Here is a 25417-nt window from a genome sequence, read left to right on the forward strand (position 1 = left end):
AAAAAAGTAAAAACAAACATGTGTAGCCACACCACTTAACAATTTCTGTGCAGCCAAGGGACACTCAATAAAATGAAAAGGCGGGGCAGGCTCCAAGGCTGCGTGGTTAAGTTTGCGTGCTCCGCTGCGTCGGCCCAGGGTTCGGATCCTGGGCGCGGACATGGCACCGCTCGTCAGGCCACTTTGAGGCGGCGTCCCACATCCCACAACTAGAAGGACGTGCAACTCAGATATATACAACTGTGTACAGGAGGGGTTTGGGGAGACAAAAGTAGTAAAAAAAAAAGCAAGATTGGCAACAGTTGTTAGCTCAGGTGCCAATCTTTAAAAAAAAAAATAAAATAGAATGAAACGGCAACACATAGAATGGGAGAAAATATATGCAATCAAATTATCTGACAGGTGTTAATATCTAAAATATTTTAGGAATTCATACAACTCAATAGCAAAGAAATTCTGATTTAGAAATGTGCAGAGGAACTAAATACATATTTTTCCAAAGATGGCATACAAATGATCAACAGTTACATGAAAGATGTTCAACATCGCTAATCATCAGGGAAATCCATATCAAAACCAGAATGAGATATCACCTCACACCTGTTAGAATGGCTCTTCCCAAAAAGAGAAGAGATAAGTGTGGACAATGTTGTGGAGAAAAAGGAACGCTTGTGATCTCTTGTCACAAATATAAATTGGTACAGCCACTATGAACAACAGGATGAAGGTTCTTTAAAAGTTAAAAATAGAACTATCATATGATAGAGCAACCCTGCTTCTGGGTATATATCCAAAGGAAATTCAATTATTCCATCAAAGAGATATCTGCACTCCTATGTTCATTGCAGCATTTTCACAATAGCAAGCTATGGAAGCAATCTAAGTGTCAGTCTACAAATGGATAAAGAAGATGTGATATATAATGTAATATAACTCATCCATGACAAAGAAGGAAATCTTGCCATTTGCAACAAGATGGATGGATGTTGAGGGCATTATGCTAATTGAAATAAGTCAGACAGAGAAAGGCAAATACTGTATGATCTCATTTATACGTGAAATCTAAAAGCCCAGCTCATAGAAACAGATAGTAGAACTGTGGTTGCCATGGACTGGGGGAGGGGGAATGTTGGTTAAATGGTACAAAGTTCCAGCTATAAGAGGAATAAGTTCTGAGGATCTAATATACAGCGTGGTAACTATAGTTAGCAATACTGTATTATATACTTGAAAATTGCTGAGTAGACTTTAAATGTCCTCACCACAAAAAAAATGGTAATTTTGTGATGTGATAGAGGTATTAACTAACCCTACTTTGGTAATCATTATGCAATACATACGTGCATCAAATCAACACATTGTACCCCTTTAACTTACACAATGTTATGTGTCAATTTTATCTCAGTAAAGCTGGGGAATAAAAAAGAAAAAAATGATTTAGAAGAGGAATTAATTATAGGAGCTATATCCTTTTTTTTTTTTAGATTGGCACCTGAGTTAACAACTGTTGCCAATCTTCTTTTCTTTTTCTTCTCCCCAAAACCCCCCAGTATATAGCTGTATATTCTAGTTGTGAGTGCCTCTGGTTGTGCTATGTGGGACGTGGCCTCCGAATGACCTGACAAGCAGTGCTATGTCCATGCCTGGGATCTGAACCAGCGAAACCCCGGGCCACCGAAATGGAGTGCTAGAACTTAACCACTCGGCCACTGGGCTTGCCCCAGAGCTATATCCTTAAATAGTGAAAAACTCCAGTGCCCATTGCTGTGAGTTGAATTGTGTCCCCCATAAAGATATACTTAAGTCCCATCATCTGGTACCTGTGAACTTAACCTTCTTTGGAAATAGAATCTATGCAGACGTAATCAAGTTAAAATGAGGTCATGCTGGATTATGTTGGGCCCTAATACAATGACTGGTATCCTTATGAGAAGAGGGACATTTGGACACAGACACACACAGAAAGGGAGAGTATGCCATGTGATGATGGAGGCTGAGACGAGGCCAGGGTCTGAATTAGGTAGTGAGAGGAACCACAGACAGGACTACAATGAACAGAAAACAGAAAACAGTGGGAACATTCAGGGTGCCAAGTTGCTTCAAGTGTGTGTGTGTGGAACTTTGGTGAAAAATAAAAGTGAAAATGTGGATTAAGAGATAATTTCTCAGTATCCCGATTTATACTTGATTTTTCAAATAAATAGTTTAGTGTTTCCACTTGCTTCAACGTAAACAACATAAGCAAATGTGATCTTTCTCTGAGAGCTGCAGAGGGCAGTCTGACACTAGCTATTGGAGACCAGAGGCTAAAATGCAAATCCATTCATTCTAAATAGTAACACTTCATACACAGTACTGGGATTTCACTACAGATAACCAAAAGTAACTAATCAATTTTGTGAAATCATTAACAAAACCTGTTGTTACTGGTGTCAGTGAGAAAAACTCTGGCTGATTGACAAAATTTTCACATTTCAGGCTGATCTTTTAGTATCATGCAACCTACTCTCTGAAATCCCATTGTGAAAACTGTTTCATCGTGACCAGAGTGATAAATATTAGTCCTATTTTCTGAGTAAGGAAATGGATACAGAGTGAGACAATGGCTCAATGGCATTTGTACGATGAATCAAAGACAGGGCCAAAAAACCGACTTTTGTGAAATCTACCATTGAAAATATATCCCTTTTTCAGTTGGTGATAACATTTGAACACAGCTAACAACCCCTTGTAAATCAAACCATTTGTTTGTTGTATAAATAATAATAATGATTACCTCCATACACATTAGTGCTTTCACATACACTACCTCATTTAATCCTCATAGCAAACACATATGGTAGACATTGAACATATAAGTATCCTCATTTTACAAATTGGTAAACTGAAAGTCAGATAGGGTAAGTTGCTTTCCCAAAGTTATAATGCCAGTAAGTAATTGGATTTGGAACTAAGTTAGAACCGAGGCTTCTCATTGCCTAGTCCATTGCCTTTTGTACTATGCCTGCTACCTCCCTTGGTTTAATATAATGTAACACTTTCTCTCAGGTTTAAAATAGTCCTCAAAACAGTTTTATAAGCATTTATCACTTTACACACCCTTATTGAGGATTAAAGCTGGTCACATTTAATTAAAAAATACAACTATAAATTTTGTTTAATATTTTTGGTCATTGACCAGAGTATTCTCTGAAATTGAGAAGAAAACAGTATATAAGGAAAGGGCTATAGATATTTTTGTTGTTATTATTAATAGAGCCAGTGGGCTAGATAAAGGTAACATTTTACTTGTAGGTCTGGATTATTTTGTTCCCTGATTATAACATAGAACACTGATCATTCACCCACAAATTATTGGGGCAAAGTGTGACATTAGGAAGGAAAGGTTGTTGAAAAGATGATATTTTTACTTTTGGAAGTTATGATGCTTGCTTTAGTAATGCAGGTTTGGTACTGTAAATATTGGTTTTGCCAGCAGTTTCTAAAAATATTGATGATAGGAATGCCAGCTCAGGATAGAGTGGATATAGTTCTATTTAAATTTTTTTCCCTCCAAAAATCTTCATTCTGGGAAAGAGTCCAATTCTGACAATCTCGTGTCTTCTAGGGTGTAGAATATTTCATTTGAGGAGCATCAAAGCAATCCTAAGGGACTCTTAAAAAAGGACAGGAACCTGGGAGGGAGACTTCAAAATGTTGGCAAGGAGACAAATAAAATACACTTCACTTTTAAATGAATGCAAAATATTGTGAGACTGTGTTTTAGAGATTATTCCCAATGTGAAATTTAAAAAACATTGACCTGTGTTCACAAAGAAAGAGGCATGCTTACCCCTAACCTTCAAATAATAAGTATTCATAATGTCCTTTTCATGAAGATTCTCATTCATAAGTTTAGACTTGTCATTTTTATTAGCTGAACAATATTTGAGTATCTTGGGAAAAGGTAAAAATAAAACTGTTTTTATCTTTCATCCTATTTTAAGTGAAATAATTGAAATGATTTTCTTCCATTCACAATTTGAAAAGTCTCTAGTTGATAGATTTTGGGAGAATGAAGGATGGGATTCACATTTCTAAAGAGGCTCATTATTTGAAGCATAAATGTGAAGCTGGTTGAGAGTTTATTTTTATTCAGAATAAAAAGCAAAAAGAGACATAGGTCCTCTCTTACTGCATAACTTCTCCACTTGTATTTTTCCTCTCATCATGTCCGTGGGATCGTCTTGCATACTAAAGAATGTGCATTGGTTGGAACTCTTCCCAGTTCATAAGTGGTATCTTATTGGTCCAGAATGAATATAGCAAGTCATGAAAAGTACCTTGTTTCTCCTATAATTGACTGTGTTTTTTTTCCCCTAAGGGAGTTAGAACTGGATTTAGAAATGTTGGCTTTAGCCAGATTCTCATGATCCCGGAGTTCTACAATTAATCTCTACTTCTGAAAGTTTCTGTGAATATAATGTCATTTATATAAGTGAACTACTGAGGGAAGGGAAAATAATCTTGAAAAACAACAGGAAAAACATGTAGGACAAAAAGATCAATAAGTGGGTAATAATGACTATGAAGGTAAATTCTAATTATAAAATGCTAGATATAAGAGTATGGCTGGGGGCCAGCGTGGTGATGCAGAAAAGTGCACACATTCTGCTTCTCAGCAGCCCGGGGTTCGCTGGTTCAGATCCTGGGTGCCAACATGGCACCACTTGGCAAAAGCCATGCTGTGGTAGGCGTCCCACATATAAAGTAGAGGAAGATGGGCATGGATGTTAGCTCAGGGCCAGTCTTCCTCAGCAAAAAGAGGAGTATTGGCAGCAGTTAGTTCAGGGCTAATCTTCCTCAAAAAAAAAAAAAAGAGTATGGCTGGCCTATTGTTACTATTTATAACTATACTAATAATGTATATCTTTAGCAAGCCCTCACTCTCTTTCTCTGACATAAGATGAGCTAATTTATTCATTTCAAAACTGAATTTGGCAGTAGGTCAGTTTCTAAGATTCCACAGCAGAAAGAAAACATATATTAAATTACATTATTTTTAATTATATGACGAATTAAAAGACACATATATGGGACATTAGATAGCAAAGTAAAAAATACTGTTAATTAAATTTTCAAAAGGCAAGGAAATATTCTCCAAAGGGATGATTCTTGTAAGAGTATTTAATAAAACATGAGAAGATTTCTGTGAGGAGACTGCAATGAGATAATTTCAAAATTTCCCTCCCTGTAGTTAAATGTTTTCACATGTTGGACTTACTTAAGATTGATCACAAAAATGTTGGTAAACACCTACCAAGTAGAAGGGTCATTTAAAACAGGTTGGTCTTTCTGGTATTAACTGATCAACAGTTTCAAGTATTCCTTACTGTAGTACAGAAAATACAACTTGTCTGTATGAAGTTACTAAAGTAAATATTAAAAGGAAAGTTTGCTAGAATGCAATCATGGCTAATACTTTTGGAGATTGGAATTATCTTCCTGCCTAATTTTATTATAATCATGGTATTGTGAAAATTATTCCAAAGAAGAATCTGTAGCCTAGAATCTATTCTAAGGTTGTACAATTTGACCCATATCTTATTTTTTCTCTAAAAATGAGTGGTAACAGATTGACCAGTGACAAACATAACCTGATTTTTAAAAATATTAGTGATTATTCATGCACTTATTATGTAGCAGGATGTGTGCTAAACATTTTGAATATATTATCCAATTTAATTCTTCCATTAATCCTATGCAGTGAGAATTGTAGTATTATAATGATATCAATTTTCAGACAAGGAAATCGAGGCAAAGAGAGAGAGGGATAAAATGACAAATAACTATCTAGTAAGAGACAGTACCAAGTCATAAGCCCATGTCTGTCTTGCCCCCAAATGCGTTTCTTCTGGAAGGGACTATAATAGATTATTACCAGTTCCTGGTAGAAGATAGTAGTTTGAAAGATTGTCTTACTTTGTGATGAAACCTGGCATGACGTTTTTAAGGAATCCCTAAAGCTCTAAATGGTCCCTAACGTAAGGGTATAAGGAAAGTCCTCTTTGAAAATTAAGTAGAACATCAGGGAAATGGAAGGCTAGGAAGACCCACACCTTTATTACCCCATGAAAACATCAAAAAACAACTGGATACTGGCTAAATAATTTAATAGGAGCTCTGGAAAATAGTCAAAGTCTAGAACAATCAAGTGAATGTTCAATTAAGAAACAGCCACACTGAAAAATGTAAAAATTTAATGGAATATTTACTCATCTTTGGCCCATGCTTCATTGATGCACTGTTGTCTTGGTCTTGAGGAGGTGGCAATCCAGTTCCAAATTCACTTTCTCAAACATGAGGGAGCAGTACATACCCTATCTTTCAAAGTTCTCACTGGTTTGGGGGCTGCTTGAAAGACTAGTCTCTGTTTTGCCTAACTCAGAAATTAAGAGATGAAAGTGGTATAATATAGATCTCAGATTGTGAAAAGTGGCAGAAAGCAGTGGACACTGCTCATAAAATCTTCACGGGGCATACAGACCTGCAGATTCCTGGGTCTAGAGATTGTTAGTAGATACATACAATAAAACATCTGTGGCATGGAGGAGAAGCCACTGTGAGACTCTTGGGAAAAATAATAAGTACAAAAGCAGGAGTGTATATGGGGAAATTGTAAAATTGACACAAAGGCATACAAAAGCACACACATGTGCAGGCAACACATATTTAGAAAAGACTTGGAATGACCTTAAGACTTCACAACCTGCTGATATCAACACTTAGATAACAGCCAGCTAATAAGTGGAGAACTGTCCTGGCACAGAGCCAGTATGCCAATCCTGGGAGAACTGTTTTTTTTTTAAATGCTCATTTAAAAAATCACAAGGCAAACCAAAAAGCAGGAAAAAATGTCATATTCAAGGAAGAAAATAAATTGGCAGAAACAATTCCTAAGGAAACACAGACATCAGACTTACTAGAAAAAAACTCTAAAATATCAGTTTTAAAGATGCTCAAAGAACTAAAGAGAAACACAGAGAAGTAAAGAAAATCAGAAAACAATACAGGAACCAAACGATGACTTCAACAAAGAGATATAAATTATAAAAAGAAACGAAACAGAAATTCTGGAGCTGAAAAATACAACTGAATTGAAAAATTCACTAGAGAAGTTCAATAGTAGATTCCATGATAAAGTAGAAGAAAGAATCAGAGGACTTAAAGACAGGATATTCAAAATTATGGAGGCTGAGCAGGAGAAAATAAAAAGGAATGATGAAAAGTGAACAAACATTAAGGGACTAATATAATATCATCAAATGGACCAATATATGCATTATGGGAATGCCAAAACTAGAAGAGAGAAAGGAGCACGGAGCTTATTTGAAGAATTAATAGCTACAAATTCCCAATTTTGAAAGAAGATGGATATATAAAGGGAAGACTTCAGTGAACTCCAAGTAAGACAAAGCCCAAAAAAGCCACACCTAGACCCAATATAATCAAGATATAAAAATGCAAAGACAGAGAATTTTGAAAGCAGCAAGAGAAACATGATTTGTCATGTACAAGGGATCCTCAATAAGATTATCAGTGAATTTTACAGCAGAAATCTTGCAGCCAGAAGGCAATGGGATAATGTATTTAAAAGAGTGAAAGAAAAAAAAAACCCATCAACTGAGACTTTTAAAAATTATGGAGACATTAGGAAATTCCCAGATATCCAAAAGCTATGAATGTTTATTATTAGTAGATCGTCCCTATAAGAAATACTAGGAGAGACAGTGTGAAGATGGTGGCATAGGTGGACTCTGAACTCACCTCCTGCCATGGACACAACACATTTACAACTACTCTCGGAACAATTACCCCTTAGAGAGAATTGAAAACTGGATAAATAGAACCCTCTCAACAAGGGACTGTGCTGAGTAAGGTGGAAGTGGCAGCAATTCCTTTCTGGAGAGAAAAAAGCCACCTTTCGCCTTCAAGCTGCAGCACCTCATGGCTAGCCAGAAGCAATCTTAAGGTATGAAGCCTTCCCTGGAGGAGTGGAGCATATGAGTAGGGAAGGATTACCACCATAAGCAACTTGTGGACTCAGCACAACTGAGACAAGTGGCATACTGTCTGGCTTTTCTGGCTATCAACTACAACAGGGAATACCTCCAGGAAAGCTATTGGACATAGGGGAAAAAATCCTGCTCTTAAAGGGCCCATACACAAATTCACCCATTTTGGGAAACAACCTAAAATCACCAGGAATAAAGGTGCACAGTCCTTTGGTGAAGAGAGACTCACTTGAAAGGCTCTGGGTGCATCTCAGTGAGAGGGGAGACCCCCCAGGGATTGAGACATTAGTGGCAGCCATTATTGTCATCTCGTACTGGGGTGCTGACAGACACTGGCAGATGCCATTGGAGTTATTTTCCTGGCCTGTTAGCACAGGGGTCTGCCCCACCCACTAGAGCACTGATTTCATCCAGCTCAGCTAGGGCAGGCAGCCCACCCTAGGGACTGGCCCCACCCAACAGCAAGCCCTCGGGCAACTTCTTGGCCCACATAAGTGGGGTGCCTGCAACCTCTGAAGCCAGGCAGGTGGGTCTGCCTCTGCATGGAAGGGCACATGTGAGGGGAGGGCCTGCATTACTGGACTGTGTGGAGCCTCTTCAGTGGAGGGGCGGGGGTCGGCAGTGACTGGATCCACTTCAGTGGTTCAGGGTGTGTGCATGGGGCATGACTGTATTGATGGGGTGTGTGGCCCTGTGGGCAGTGGGGCTTGTCAGTTGAAGCAACTTGTGCTTCTCAAACAGTCATGTGGGGGATTGACTCCACCTTCCAGAGCCTGAAACAATTGGGTGCACCCAAGAATGGGGCTGGCCCCAATCAGCTGCAGTCCTTGCAGTCTTGAGGTGTAGAGCAATTGTAATCCCCTGAGCCTAGCAACCAGCCAGAGTGGGTACCTAATCACTTAACAGGCAAACTGAAACAAGAATGTGCTATTAGTCCTTGCATCCAATTGTACTGGGGCTTCTCATGTTTGATAAAGTGCCTGAAGGGTCCATAGCAGACAAACACGGCTGAGCATTACAATCAGCCTGCCAGAGAGACAGCCTAGTCTTCCTTGGCACCTGCAGGAAGAGTAACCCTGCCACAACAGAAGGACACATGTAACCCACACAGGGGGTATTCCTGGAACATTTGGAACTGGTGATGAGAAAGAAGCACACTGCTGGGCCTCATAAGGCATCTCTTACATAAGGCCACCTCTCCAAGATAAGGAGACATAGCAGATCTACCTAATACATAAACAAAAGCAAAGAGAAATAGGCAAATTTAGGAGAGAAAGGAATACATTCCAAGCAAGGGAACAGGACAAAACCTCAGAAAAATAACTAAACAAAACAGAGAGAGAAATTTACCTGACAAAGAGTAAAAACTAAGAGTCATAAAGATGCTCACTGATCTTGGGAGAAGAATGGATGAACTCAGTGAGAACTTCAACAAATAATTGGAAAATATAAACAAAACACATCAGAAATGAAGAATGCAATACTGAAAATAAAAAATTCACTAGAGGGGCTAAATACCAGAGTACGTGATGCAGAAGAATGGATCAGAGAGCTGGAAGAAAGCCTAGAGGAAATCACACTAGATGAACAGATAAAAGAATTAGGAAAGTCTAAGGGAACTCTAGGACAACATGAAGCACACTAACATCTGTATTATAGGTGTCCCAGAAGGGGAAGACAGAAATGAAGGGGAAGATAATCAATTTGAAGAAATAATAGCTGAAAATTTTCCTAAGCTAAGAAAGGAAACACACATCCAGGTACAGGGAACACAGAGAGTCCCAAACAAGATAAATCCAAAGACGTCCACACCAAGACATATTATAATTAAAATGTCAAGAATTAAAGATAAAGAGAGAATCCTAAAAGCTGCAAGAGAAAGGCAATGAGTTACATACAAAAGAAACCCTATAAAGGCTATCAGCTGACTTCTATTGCTATTTTAATTGTTTCCTGACCATTTGTACATCCTTTTTTCCTTACTTCCTATCTTGCTGTCTTCTTCTGTGATTTGATCACCTTTCTGTAGTCGTTTGTTTTGATTCCTCTTTCATAATCTTTTTGTGTAACCACTACAGGTTTTTCCTTTGTGGTTATGATGAGTCTTACATAAAATTTCTTTTATTTATACATCCTACTTTAAGCTGAAACAACTTAACTTTGATAAAATACATAAACTTTATGCTTTTACTCTATCCTCCTCACATTTTAGGTTACTAATGTTACAATTTACACATTTTTATATTGTGCATCCAATAACATATTATTGTAGTTATTGCTACTTTTGATACTTTTTTTAACTTTTAGACTAGGTTTGTAAGTGAATTATGCACAACCATTACAATATTAGAGAATTTAACTTTACTCCGTACTTACCATTACTAGTGAGTTTTACACCTACATTCATATGCTTTCACAACTTCAATTAGCATCATTTTATTTGTGCTTGAAGAACTCCATTTGGCATTTCTAGCAATGATGAACTTGCTCAGCTTTGTTTGTTAGGGAAAGTCTTTATCTCTTTAATTTTGAAAGATAATTTTCTTTGTCTTTTCAGAAACACCAGTTCTTAATTTTGTTGATCCTTTCTGTTGTTTTTCTGGTCTCTATTTCACTTATTTCTGCTCTGACCTTTATAGTTCCTCCTTTCTAACTTTGGGCTTAGTTTATTCTTTTTTCTAGTTATTTGAGGTGCAATGTTAGGTTGTTTATTTGAGATCTCTTTTTTCTTAAAGTAGGTATTTATTATGATAAATTTCCTTCTTTCAACTGCTTTTGTGGCATCCTATTAGTTTCGGTATGTTGTGTTTCCATTTTTGTTTGTGTCAATATGTTTTTTGATTTTCCTTTTGATTTCTACTTTGACTCATTTCTTGCTCAGGAGTGCATTGTTTAATTTCTATATATTTTTAATTTTCCAGTTTTCCTCTTGTTGTTGATTTCTACTTTCATATCGCTGTGTTCAGAAGAGATACTTGATATGACTTCCATCTTCTTAAATTTTCTAAGACTAGTTTTGTGGCTTATCATATGATCTATCCTGGAGAACGCTCCATGTGCACTTGAGAAGAATGTGTATTCTGCTGCTGTTTGGTGGAATGTCCCATATATATCTGTTAGGTCCATTTGGTCTAAAGTATGATTCAATCCACTTCTGTTCACGTATGAGTGCTGAATTTTTGTTGTTGAAGAGGGAAAAAACAAAGGATGTCTTATTCCACCATGATGCTGACATCACCCCACTAAGATCATTAACATTTCTGCCTATTTTTTCTTCTCATTCTCACTACCTTTATTTAAACCTTCATATTCCTTATCTGGACTTCTGCAACAGCCTCCTAACTATACCTTTTCTCTAGTCTTTATCATTTCAATTCACTCTTTAAATTGCAGTCCAAGTAATTTGCCTAATCTAATCATGGAAATCCCACCCAATGTTTATTCAATAATCTACAGAATAAATTCTAAACTCCTTAGAATGGCATTGAAAGCCATTCATAATCTGTAAGCATCCTGCCACTTCAGGTTCATATTAAGACATAGCTTTCACATGGTAGGCTTCAGCTACTATGAATTACTTAACATCCCTACACACTAAGTTCTCACTCTGATTCATGTTTCTCTACAAGCCAACATAATGATTCACCCACCTAAAATACATCTTTAATGCTTTCTTGAAGATTTTCAGGTTTCCTTCTGGGAAGCCTACTCTGAAGAACTCCCTTACAACAGATTCTCAGTCTGAGTTAGGTGCCCTTCCTCTGTCCTTTCCTCTACTAAAACACTTATAGTACTAATTATAAATATCTTTCTCTTGCAGTAAGTTTTGAGCTTCTTGATTGTACAGACTTGTCATTTTTTTATATATTCAATGCATTGCACAATAGCTGGCAAATAGTTGGTGCTCAATACATTTTTGTTGAGTGAATATATTGGAAGGTGAAGAGGAAAATTTTAATCCAAGAGCCAAAGTCCTCATGGAATGTAGAAAAATGTTCTGGAGGTTAATTGATGATTAAGATTATGCTAAGGGTGATATAAATAACTAGAATGACACTTATGAGTGAATCATAATGGTATAAAAACCATTCACGAACAGCAACGGTTTTCAACATTCCTTGGGCATTAGATCTCTTGAAATGGGGAGCTTTTAAAAATTATAACTACATGGATCCCATTCATAGAGTTTCAGTTTCAATTGGTATAGAGTGAGACCCGCGTATTGGATTTTTTTAAATTTCCTGAGTAATTGTAATGGGCATTGTATTAGTTTAATAGGTCTGCCAAAACAAAATAACATAGGCTTGGTGGCTTAAACAACAGAAAACAATGTTCTCAGTTCTGGAAGCTACGAGTCCAAGGTCAACGTATCAGCATGTTTGGTTTCTTCTCAGGTCTCTCTTGTAGTGTAGCAGAAAGCCACCTCTCACTGTGCCCTCACATGGTCTTTTCTCCATGTTTGCATATCTATGGTTTCTGCATGTTCATATTTCCACTTCTTATAAGGACAGATTGAATTAGGGTCACCCTAATGACCTCATTTTAACTTAACCTCTTTAACGGCCCTGTCTCTAAACACGGGCACATTTTGAAGTACTGGGAGTTAGGGTTTCAACAGGTTAATTTTTGTGGAAAAACATTTTAGCCCATATCAGGCACCTGTAGAAGAGGGTAATTATTATTCTCTTTTTGACCTATTTTTCTTTACAGATTTATTGAGATTTAAATAACATGCAATAAATTGCATATATTTAAATTTTACAACTCGATGAGTTTTGAGGTAGGTGTATATCTGTTAAATCACCACCTCAATCAAGATACTGAACGTATTGATCACTCTCAACAGTTTCCTTTTGTCACTTTGTAATCCATCATTTCTCTGCTCACCCATGATCCCAGTCAACCACTGATTTGCCTTCTATCACTATAAATTAGTTTGCATATTCGAGAATTTTATTTAAAGGTTGTCATACACCATGCACATTTTTTGTCTGGTTTCAGCCTAATTCAGCATAATTTTTGAGATTCATCCATATTGTTACACAAATCACTAGTTCATTACTTTTTAAAATGGGCAGAAGAACTAAACAGACATTTTTCTAGAGGACATAAAAAGGACAAACAGACATATGAAAAGATGCTTAACATCACTATTCATCAGGAAAATGCCAATCAAAACCACAATGAAGTATCACTTCATACCTGTTAAAATGGCTATCAACAAGAAGACATAGGAAAACAGGTGCTGGTGAAGATGTGGTGAAAAGGGAACACTTATACATGATTGGTGTAAATGTAAATGGTCCAACCACTATGGAAAACAATATGGAGGTTCCTCAAAAACTTAAAAATAGATCTACCATATGATCCAGCAATTTCAATTCTGGGTATATACCCAAAGGAAATGAAAATCAGGATTTTGACAAGATATATGCGCTCTCAAGTTTATCACAGCATTATTCACAATGACCAAGATATGGAAACAACCCAAATGCCCATCAACAGATGGCCCATCAAAAAAAATATGGTACATATACACAATGGAATATTATTCAGCCATGTGAAAAGTGGATGTTTTTCCATTTGACAACATGGATGGACCTTGAGCACATCATGCTAAGAAAAGTAAGCCAGACAGAGAAAGACAAGTACTGTATCATATCACTTATATGTGGAATCTAGAAGTGTTAAACCTGTAAAATGCAGAAGGTAAAATGGTAGTTACCTGTGTATGGGAGCGATAAGAGTGATGGTGTTTAAGGGTACAAACTTGTAATGACTAGTAAATAAGCCATATAGATCTAATGTACAGTATGCCAAATATAGACAAAAATATTGTACAATAATTATGTAATGTAATTAATGTTGCTATATCAGCAATCATGTTACAATATATAAATGTATCAGAGTAACACACTGTAGACCTAAAACTTATACAGTGTTAAGTGTCAAACTTATTCAACAAAAAAGTTTAGTCTTTTTATTGGTGAGTAGCATTTCATTGTATGGATATGCTAAAAGTTATTTATCCACTCACTTATTGATAGACATTTGGGTAATTTGCAATTTTTGTTATTACAAATAAAGTTAGGACGAAAAATCTTACACAAGTCTTTTTATGGACATATACATATGCTTTCATTTCTCTTGGTTAAATACCTAAGAATGAAATGACCAGATCTTATGGTAGGGTGTGTTTAACTTTATATGTAAGTGTCAAGTTATTTTCCAAAGTAGCTTCACCATTTGCTATGGACTGCACCTTTTGTCCCCCTCAAAATTCATATGTCACCATTAAGTATGATGTTGGCTGTGGGTTTGTCCTATATGGCCTTTAATATGTTGTGGCACTTTCCTTCTATACCCATTTTATTGAGAATTTTTATAATAAATGGAAAACATCCAACGTATGTTGTCAAATGCTTTCTCTGCATCTATTGAGATGATCATGTGACTTTTATTCATCATTCATTCATCACATAGAAATCAATGTGGTAGAAATACATGTGCTGTATCACATTGGTTGATTTGTGGATGATGAACCATCCCAGCATCCTTGGAATAAATCCTACTGGATCATGGTCTATGACCCTTTCCCTCTGTTGCTGTATTTGATATGCTAATGTTTTGTTGAGGATTCTTGCATGTATATTTGTCAGCAGTATTGGCTTGTAATTTTCCTTTGTGTCTTCCTTATCTGGTTTTGGCATCAGGGTAATGTTGGCCTCGCAGAATCAGTTTGGACATGTCCCGTCCCCTTCAGTTTTTCAGAATTGTTTCAGAAGGACAGGTATTAAATCTTCTTTGAATGTTTGGTAAAATTGACCAGAGAAGTCATCTGGTTCTGGACTTTTGTATTCTTGAGAGGTTTTTGATTACTGTTTCAATCTCTTTACTTGTGATTTGTCTATTCGGATGCTCTATTTCTTCTCGATTCAGTTTTGGGAGGTTGTATGAGTCTAAGAATTTATCCATTTGTTCTAGGTGATCCAATTTACAGGCATAGAGTTTTTCATAGTATTCTCTTGTAATCCTTTCTATTTCTGTGGTATCCTTTGTAATTTCTCCTCTTTCAGTTCTGATTGTATTTATTTGAGTTTTCTCCCTTTTTTTCTTGGTGAGCCTGGCTAAGGGTTTGTCAATTTTGTTTATCTTCTCAAAGTATCAGTTCTTAGTTTCATTGATCCTTTCTATTATTTTTGTAGTCTCTACATCTTTTATTACTGCTCTGACTTTTATTATTTCCCTCCTTCTACTGACTTTGGGATTTCTTTGTTCTTCTTTTCCTAGTTCTCTTAAGTGTAGTTTAAGATTACTTATTTGAGCAGCTGGCCACATGACCAAGTGGTTAAGTTCATGTGCTCTGCTTTGATGCCCCAGGGTTTCACTGGTTCAGATCCTGGACATGGATCTAGCACTGATCATCAAGCCACGCTGAGGCAGCATCCCATTTAGCAGAACTAGAAGGACCTAGAAAAATATACAACTATGTACTGGGGGGCTTTGTGGAGAAGAAGAATAAAAAAAAAACATTGGCAACAGAGATTAACTCAGGGCCAATCTTAAAAAAAAAAAGTTACTTATTTGATGTTTTTCTTGTTTGTTGTGGTAGGCTGTATTGCTATAAATTTCCCTCTTGGTTCTTCTTTTCCTGCATCCCATAAGAGTTGGTATGCTGTGTTTTCATTTTCATTTGTCTCCAGGTATTATTTGATGTCTCCTTTGATTTTGTCATTGATCCAATTGTTGTTCAGTAGCATGTTGTTTAATCTCTATATATTTGTGACTTTCCAAGTTTTTTTCTTGTAGTTTATCTCTAGTTTCATAGCATTGTGGTCAGAAAAGATGCTGAATATGATGTCAATCTGCTTACATTTCTTGAGGGTTACCTTGTTTCCCAGCATATGGTCTACGTTTGAGAATGTTCCATGTGCACTTGAGAAGAATGTGTATTCTGCTGTTTTGGGATGGAATGTTCTATATAAATCTATGAAGTCCATCTGGTCTTGTGTTTCATTTAAGGCCATTGTTTCCTTGTTGATGTTCTGTCTGGATGATCTATCCATTGATGTAAGTGGGATGTTGAGGTCCTCTACTATTATTGTGTTGTTGTCAATTTTTCCCTTTAGGTCTGCTAATAGTTGCTTTATATACTTTGGTGCTCTTGTGTTAGGTGTATATCTATTCATCAGTGTTACGTCTTCTTGGTGGAATGCCCCTTTTATCATTATGTACTGCCTCTCCTTGTCTCTCATTATCTTTTTTATCTTGAAATCTGCTTTGTCTGATATAAGTATGGCAACACCTGCTTTCTTCTGTTGCCACTTGCTTGGAGTATCATTTTCTATCCCTTCACTCTGAGGCTGTGTCTGTCTTTAAAGCTGAGATGTGTTTCCTGGACCCAGGATACTATTGGGTCTTGCTTTTTGATCCATCTAGCCACTCTGTGTCTTTTGATTGGTGAATTCAATCTATTTACATTTAGAGTGATTATTGATGTATGAGGACCTAATGCTATCATTTTATTTCTTGTTTTATGATTGTTCTATATCTCCATTTTTCTTTTCCCTTGTCTTTCTGACTGCCATTTCAGTTTTGCAGTTTTCTGTGATGGTTTTCTCAGTTTTTTTCTTTATTTATGATTGTGACTCTGCTCTGATGTTTTGTTTAGTGAGTACCATGAGGTTTGTATAAGAGATCTGATAGATGATATAGTTCATTTTCTGATAGCCTCTTATCTCCATTAGCCTATGCAGGTTCCATCCCTTTCCTCTTCCCTTTCTGAGTTATTCTTGTCACAAATTATTATTTTATGTGTTGTGAGTTTCTGACTAAATTGAAATGATTATAGTTATTTTTGATGCTGTTTTCCTTTACCTTTCAAGTTATAATTGTTTGCTAACCTCTTCTGATAGAGAGCTGCAACTTTCTGATTTTGTCTATTTATCTTCTTGCTCAAAGTTTTGTAAACCGTTGTCTTTTTGTTCCAGGTAGGAAGGGTCAATGTTTGTTGTAAGGCAGGTCTAGTGGCAATGAATTCTTTCAGCTTTTCATTATCTGGGAAAGATTTTATTTCTTGGTCATATCTGAAGGATAATTTCACTGGATGAAGTATTCTTGGCTGAAAGTTTTTGCCTTTCATGATTTTGAATATATCATTAAATTCTCTCCTAGCCTGTTAGGTTTCTGCTGAGAAATATGCTGAAAGCCTGATGAGAGTTCATTTGTAGGTTATTTTCTTCTGTCTTACCTCCCTTAATATTTTTTCTTTGTCATTGATTTTGACAATTTTAAATATTATATGCCTTGGAGAAAGTCTTTTTACATTGATACAATTAGGTGTTCTATTGGCTTCATGTACTTTTATGTCCAGTTCTTTCCCCAGGTTTGAGAAGTCCTCAGCTATTATTTCTTTGAATAAGTTCTCTGCTCCTTTCTCCCTGTCTTCTCCCTCTAGGATACCTATAATCCTTATGTTACTTTTCTTAATTGAATCAGACATTCCTCAAAGAATTTCTTCATTTTTAAAAAATCTTAGTTCTCTCTCATCCACCTGAAGGCTTTCTAGATTTCTGTCTTCTAGGTCACTAATTCTCTCCTCAATGAGGTCTGCTTTATTTTTTATGCTTTCTACATTATTTTTTATCTCATTACTTGTGTTCTTCACATCCAGAATTTCTGTATAGTTCTTTTTAATGGCTTCATTCTCTTTGGTGAAGTTTCTTTCTGTTCATTAGTTTTATTCCTGAGCTCATTGAACTTCCTGAGTCTTCTTGTAACTCATTGAGTTTCTTTATGACAGCTATTTTGAATTCTCTGCCATTTAGATTGTAGTCTTCTGTGATATCAGGTTTGGTTTCTGGAGAGTTTTCATTTTCCTTATGCTTTTTGGTATTACAGTAGTTCTTCATGGTGTTTGGTGAATTGATCCTCTGCCAGCCCATTTGTGGTAGTAATCATCTTTTCTAATTTGAGTATGGCTTTGCTTACTTTGGTTCTGGTCACCTGGTTCTCATGGTCTTCCACTGGCTGTCCAAAGGCTCCAATTCTGCTGTCCTGTGCACCAAATGTGCTTCCTTTCTCAGGTTCTTGGGGTGCTGGCTGCACCACTACCAGAGGTGCTAGGTTCACAGGTCTCACTGTTGCTGGCAGGGTCTTGGGGATCCAGGGACTTATACAGCCCTTGTTGCTGGTTGAGCTGGTTTTGGGCTTGCCACCATTGCAGGCTGGGTCACTGGTTCTGTTGTTGTCACTGTTGCTTCTGGTTGCAGATTCCCCTTGCCACTGCTGGGTGGAGAGGGGCTATTTTTTCTTTTCCTATCCCATCTGCTAATAGTTGTGCAGGTCAGGCTTCTCTACATTCACATGGGTAGAGCCAGTGCACTCAGCAGGTGGGTTGTGTTCATGCAGGTCAGGCTGCCACTCAGGCAGGGTGCCTTCATGTGAGCTGAGCTGCTACCTCTGAGTGGGGAGTGTTTGCACAGGCAGGGTCACCATGGCATGATAGGTGCTCTTTTGGGCTCAGCTACACTTGTGCACAGGCCAGGCCACCCTCACCTCCACTGACAGTCACACTGGCTACTTTGTGAGTATCTGCAACCTGGATTGCTGCCACTGGGGATGGGGAGAGTGCTACTCTCCTAGTTCCACTTTTTCCTGAGGGTCAGGTTCATCCACAGTCAGATGTATAGATTTCTCAGGCATCCTGTTGTGTTCTGTAGGAAATACTCTGTTTTTAACAGATGTCCATTTGGTTGTAACCTAAAGGGGAGATACAAAAGGAACAACTCACTCCACCATGATGCTGATGTCATACTCCACTTTTCTATTTTTAATGTAAGCATTTAAAGCTATAACTTTTTCCCTTAGAACTGCTTTCACTGCATCCCATAAGTTTTGGTATGTTGTGTTTCCATTTTCATTCACCTCAAAGTATTTTCTGATTTTTCTTTTGAGTTCTTCTTAGACCCATTGGTTATTTATAAGTGTGTTTTTTAATTTCTACATATTTCTGAGTGCTCCAATTTTCCTTCTGGTATTAAATTTTAGGTTTGTTCTGTTGTACTTGAAGCATGTATTTTGTATGATTGCAATCCTTTTCATTTATTGTTACTTGTTTTATGATCTGACATATGGTCTATCCAGAAGAATATTTCATGTACACTTGAGAAGAATGTGTATTCTGCTGTTGCTGGGTAGAATATTATATAGATATCTTTTAGGCTTAATTTGCTTATACTGCTGTTCAATTTTCTATTTCTTTGTTGATCTTATGTTTAGTTGTTCTACCCATTATTTAAATTGGGCAATTGGAGTCTGTAGTGATGATTGTTGAATTGTATTTTTCTCCCTTCAATTATGTCAGTGTTTGCTGTGTGCATTTTGGGGATCTGTTGTTAGGTGCATATATGTTAATAATTTTTATATCTTCTTCATAGATTCACCATTTCATCACTATAAAATGTCCTTCTTCATCACCAATAACATTTTTTGTCTTAAAGTCTATATATATTTTCAATGGAAATTTTTACTGAAGTAATTGCAGATTCACATGCAATAGTAAGAAATAATACAAAAAGTTCCATAAACCCTTTACCAAGTTTCCCCAAAAAGTAACATCTTACAAAACTGTAGAACAGTATCACAACCAGGATATTATTAATACAATCCACCAATCTCATTTGCATGTTTTATTCTAATTTTTAAAGTTCAATTTATTTTTTGCCATTTGTGACACATGGATGGACCTTGAGGGTATTATGTCATGCAAAATAATTCAGGTAGAGAAAGATAAACACCATATGATTTCATTCATACATGGAAGATGAATAAAACAAACAGATAGTTAAGGAGAACAGATTGGGAGTTACCAGAGGGGAAGGGGGTGTGGGAAGTGTGCAAGGAGTAAAGGGGCATGTATGTATGGTGATGGACAAAAACTAGACCCTTGGTGGTAAACAAGATACAGTCTATACAGAAACTGAAATATAATAATGTATGCCTGAAATTTACACAATGTTATAAACCAATATGGCCTCAATAAAATAATTTTTTTTAATTTAAAATAAAACCACAATACCATTTACAATAGCACCAAAAAGAGAGAAAGACTTAGGTATAAATCCAACAAAATGTGTACAGGATTTACAAAAACAATGAAATTAAGGAAACAATTCCATTTATAATAGCAACAAAAAGAATGAAATACTCAGGAAAACTATAAAACTCTTAGAAGAAAACATTCACATAGTTATTTGTGACATTGAATTATGCAATGATTTCTTAGATATAGCAACAAAAATTCAAGCACTGAATGAAGAACTAGATAAATAAGACTGAATAAAATTGAAATATGTTTTTGCTTAAAGAGACATTTTGTTAAAAGTGAAATGACAACTCACTGTACGAGAGAAATTATTTGCAAATCATCTATCTGATAAGGGTCTAGTATACATAATATACAGCAAACTTTTAGAACTTAATAATAAAAAGACATAATTTAAATGTGAAGGATTTGAACAGACATTTTTCCAAATAAAGTCTACAAATGTCCAAGAATCACATGAAAAGATGCTCAACACCATAAGTCATTAGGGAAACACAAATAAAAACCACAGTAAGATACTACTTCACACCCACTTCTATGACTATAAAGGAAACAAAAAAAGTACAACAGAAAATAAGAGTTGGCAAGGATGCAGAGGAATAGGAATGCTTGTACATCAGTGGTGGGAATGTAAGTGATGCAGCCCCTGTGGAAAAGTGTTTAATGGTTCGTTAAAAAGTTAAACAGAGTTAGCATTGTTCTTAGTGCGGTCAAGTTGATGCTGACTCCTAGTGACTCTGTGTACAGCAGAGTGGAACCCGGTCCTGTCTTTTTGCACCATCCTCTCACCTTCCAGCACTGTATCAGGCAATGCTCTCCTGCTATTTATAGGGTTTTTATGGCCAATTGCTTCAAAAGTGGGTGACCAGATCCTTCTTCTACTCTTAGTCTGGAAGCTGCACTGAAACCTGTCCACCTGAGCAACCCTGCTGGTATTCGAAATACTGGTGGCATAGGTTTCCACATCTCAGCAACACACAACCGCCATAGTATGACAATAGTCAGATGAGTGATGTGGTTCCCTGACTGGGAAAGGAACTCAGGCTGTGGTGGTGAGGGAGCCAAATCTTAACCACTAAAACACTAAGGCTGGCTAACAGGAGTTACCACATGACTCAGGATTTCCACCCCTAGGGATACACACAACAGAATTGAAGACATACATCCACAAAAAAACTTATATATAAATGTACATAACATTATTATTCATAATAGCCAACAAATGAAACAACCCAAATGTCTATCAATGGATGAATGGATAAATAAATTGTGGTATATCCACAAATGCAATAATTCTCAAGCATAAAAAGGAGTGAATTACTGATGTATGCTACAACATAGACAAACCTTGAAAACATTACACTAGGTAAAAAAAAAAAACACGAAAGGCTACATTGTATGATGATTCCATTTATATGAAATGTCCAGAATAGGCAAATTCATTGAGACAGAATGATTAGTAGTTGCCAGGGGATGGGGGAATGAAGAATAGGGATCTACTGCTAATGGATACAGAGTATCTTTTTGAGATGATGAAAATGTCTAGAACTATATAGTAGTGTTGGTGCACAATTTTGTGAGTTGTATACTTTAAAAGACTGAATCTTATGGTATGTGGATTATACTTTAAATTTAAAAAACCCCGTATATTGAGAATAGAAAGTGTTACCATAAGTTAGGAGCCATTAGTAGTCCATACTTGAAACAAGAAAGCCTTGAGTGTCTCTTCCCTTAGCATATTTACAGTTTATACCCTTATCTACTTTCACATATCATAGAAGGTTTGAAATGGTTTACAATAATGACACATGTTATAATGAACATTTAAAACTAAAATGAAAAGACAGGAAAACATGAAGGAGAAGGAGACTTTTTGGCAACTGAGCATCAGACTTAGTTCTGAGATTTCTGGCAACCAAAACAAAAAGGCAAATATTAAAGGATATTATAGTTATATCCAATACAAGGAGGCATACCCCTCACTAAGAGAGAATTTTCCTGGGTCCTCCGAAGAGGGATGATGGATCATTATAGTAGGATTACAGAATGTTACAATAGACAACTTATATAATAGTGATTTTCACTCAAGTTGCACAATATTTCAAGTAACTGTTTCTTGCATTGATCATTGATAAAAGCAGTTTCGATAGATGAAATGAGATAAGAATATGAGAGAGTATTAGGCAGAAAAACAGTTGAATTGGGAAGTTAGGTTTGTACAGAAAGTGTCAGCTTGGGTGAGTATGTGTATATTGCCAGGGGGCTGGGCTGGGAATACTGATCATTTTGTTCTGCCAAACTCTCTAGAACCTTGAGCCATTGGTCTCCTATTTATCTGTGGCAAGAAGAGTGTGCCAGGGAGAGTAAGTCTCTCAGCAAAGCAGACCCCCTCTGCCTTGGGAGGTGTGAATTACGAACTCCAAGTCTGTCACAAAGAAAGAAAAGGGAGCCACTTCTCTCCCAGAAACCGTCTTAGATTTAATAATTATGGAAGGGAGCTAGAAAGATCTGCCAATGAGGAAACCTGAGTCCTTTGAAAGTTTGTCTTGGATGGAAGAGCGAGAGTTGAATCCAGTTTACTTTTATTCTTCCCTAAAGTTAAACTAACTTACTACTGAAGGGCCCTTTCCACTATCTGAAGTGGCCTCCCACTGACTTCCTTCTCTTAAACCAGCTTGGCTCCTGCTCTCCTGAGCAACACCTAGATGTCAGATAAAATAAAAATCATGCACAGATATCCTCTTCTAGAGACTGACTGCTCCTGAAAATCGAGGTAACCACATTGTTCTAGAAATTCTCTCGAGTGGTCACTGAAGAAGACTTAGTAGTCTATTGGGAACTAGGCTTGGCCCATCATTCTCTTAATTATTCAGTTTGATTGGCTCTAATGAAAAGCTGATGGCCATTCTCACTGGGCTGACATCAATATCAAACCTTTGTTCTGGGCTAGAATTGGAGCTCTGTTGGGGGCTAATCCTAGGAAAGTCTTTGCAGAGCTGATAAGGAAAGAGTCCTTCAAGTCTCCTTAGTTTTTAAAATGGATGCCTCATGGCCTCTAATTTATGCTGACCCTGTCTGTACTCAATTTAAGAAACTTAAAGGGAAACCATTTGTCAGTGAAGTCTGCTGAAATACAGAATACAAGATTATTTATTTTTATATATAATATATATATTATAAAATATGTAAACTGTTAAGAGTTTTGAAAAATAGGTCCCAATCACTTATGGTATATTGGAAATCAAATAGCACAGCTTTGGAATCAAAATAGTTGAGTTTGAATCCAAGCTGCATATAACTTTACCCTCAAACCCACAATGCCTTTGTAAAATAAAAACAATAGCATCTACCTCATAGAGTCGTTTTGAAGGTTAAATATGAAGTGCCTATAGCAGTACCTGACACTCAACATATTGACAATTATTAATACTACTAGAAGAGGAAAAGTTTAACTGGTTACTGCAGCCAGTTAGGATAACAAAATATTCCATATCTGGGGCTGGCCCGGTGGCCAAGCAGTTAAGTTCCGGCACTCTGCTGCAGGCAGCCCAGTGTTTCGTTGGTTCGAATCCTGGGTGCGGACACGGCACTGCTCATCAAACCACACTGAGGCAGCGTCCCACATGCCACAACTAGGACCCACAATGAAGAATATACAACTATGTACTGGGGGGCTTTGGGGAGAAAAAGGAAAACATAAAAAATCTTTAAAAAAAAGGTTCCATATCTAGACAAACACATCCACAAATATTAAGTGAAGTTCTGGTTTGGGCTAAAGCATATTTGTGAGAAAACATATCAGAGGACAATATTACAATGAAGAGCTGAAGATAGAAGTCCAGAAAACTCTTAACAACTCTAAAACACTTTAATTAGTTGCAATCCTCCTGACTCAGCCACAGAAAGCCAGGCAAACAAATTCCTGTCCACACAATGTTCTCTCTGGTACTTTCTGCAGGGGTGTACCTGGAGGGAAGCAAGGAAAGTCAGTGTGTGTTCTGACTATTGAGTGATAAAAAGATTATCTAGGATTCACCAACTTGTTCAGTATCCTTTGATATTGAATCTATATGGTCCATTTCAGAATGTTCTTAGACAAAGAACATGATCAGACAGTGCCCTACCTTCCTAGACTGCCTTCAATTCACTCCCAACTGCCCCCTCCTAAGTCTCTTCAGTTGAAATGTTCACTAATAATTTTAGTGGTTGCTGATTAAGGACTTGGTGTGACCTGCCTGTAGTATTTGCATTTCTACAGTGGACAAGACCTTCTTACACACACACACGCACTCCTCAAAACTTTCAACATTTAACAGAATGACACTATAATCATGAAAAGGCACATAATAATGTGTATGAGTATATGTAGGTATATGAAATTTTATAAATATGTCTACTTGCACAGTTGCTTTAGAAATGTACCTTTTTTGATTTTTGGTGAGGAAGATTGTCCCTGAGCTAACATCTGTGCCAATCTTCCTCTATTTTGTATGCAGCATGCTGCCACAGCATGGCTTGATGAGCGGTGTGTAGGTCTGCACCAGGGATCTGAACCCATGAACCCCAGGCGGCCAAAACAGAGCATGTGAACTTATCCACTACACCACCAAAGCCGGCCCTGAAATGAACCTGACTTTTGATAGAAAAAAATAATTTTTAATTTTAGTGCTGTCTTGAGGAATCTCCCCTGAATAACTCAGAAGTCATTCAATCTATAGTAACTTCAATGTTTGCTGTCAAATATACGCCTCCGTCTTCTCCTTACTCCTAAGGAGAAGCTGGGAGAAGTACACTTGATGGCTCACTAGAATTTTACTCTCGAAAAATATAATGCCCCCATGCATAGATTACACATAGGCCAGAGAAAAACTTAGCCATGAGAATGCCATTCCCAAAGCAGCCAGCATCTGAGGTCTATTGACGTTTGTCTATTTTCATAATTCTCTGCTTTTTGTTATTCACATCAAATTTTAATGATTTTCCAGGATGATTTAGTATTGATAAAACAAACCATTCTTGGGATTGTTTCAATACATTTGTTTTTATCACTTTATAGAATTAGAGCCACAGTAATTTTCTGCTTAAAAAAAAGGAAGTGTTAATTTTTAGAAACAGTCAAGTGAGCTCTGCCTTAAGTTTCCTCAAGATGTGTATATGTATGTACATGTGTGTACATATACATATGTTGTGAATATGCTTCTAAATAGGTTGAAAACTTAGGTTTCCACATAATAAGAAATTTTTTAATTAACTGTAT

General features: G+C 36.8%; 1 protein-coding gene across 1 annotated transcript in view; it reads right to left on the minus strand.

The window, feature by feature from the left end:
• The window catches only part of CYLC1 (cylicin 1), a 139342-nt gene that overhangs the window by 93728 nt on the left and 20197 nt on the right, over positions 1-25417 (minus strand). The window contains exons 2-3 of the mRNA XM_046672862.1: positions 22773-22861; positions 18045-18338 (exon numbers count right to left, since the gene is read on the minus strand). Of these exons, the coding sequence (XP_046528818.1) occupies positions 18045-18338; positions 22773-22861 (383 nt within the window). The remainder of the gene's footprint in view (positions 1-18044; positions 18339-22772; positions 22862-25417) is intronic.

The sequence above is a fragment of the Equus quagga genome, chromosome 10 (genome assembly GCF_021613505.1).
Source record: "Equus quagga isolate Etosha38 chromosome 10, UCLA_HA_Equagga_1.0, whole genome shotgun sequence".
Taxonomy (NCBI): domain Eukaryota; kingdom Metazoa; phylum Chordata; class Mammalia; order Perissodactyla; family Equidae; genus Equus; species Equus quagga.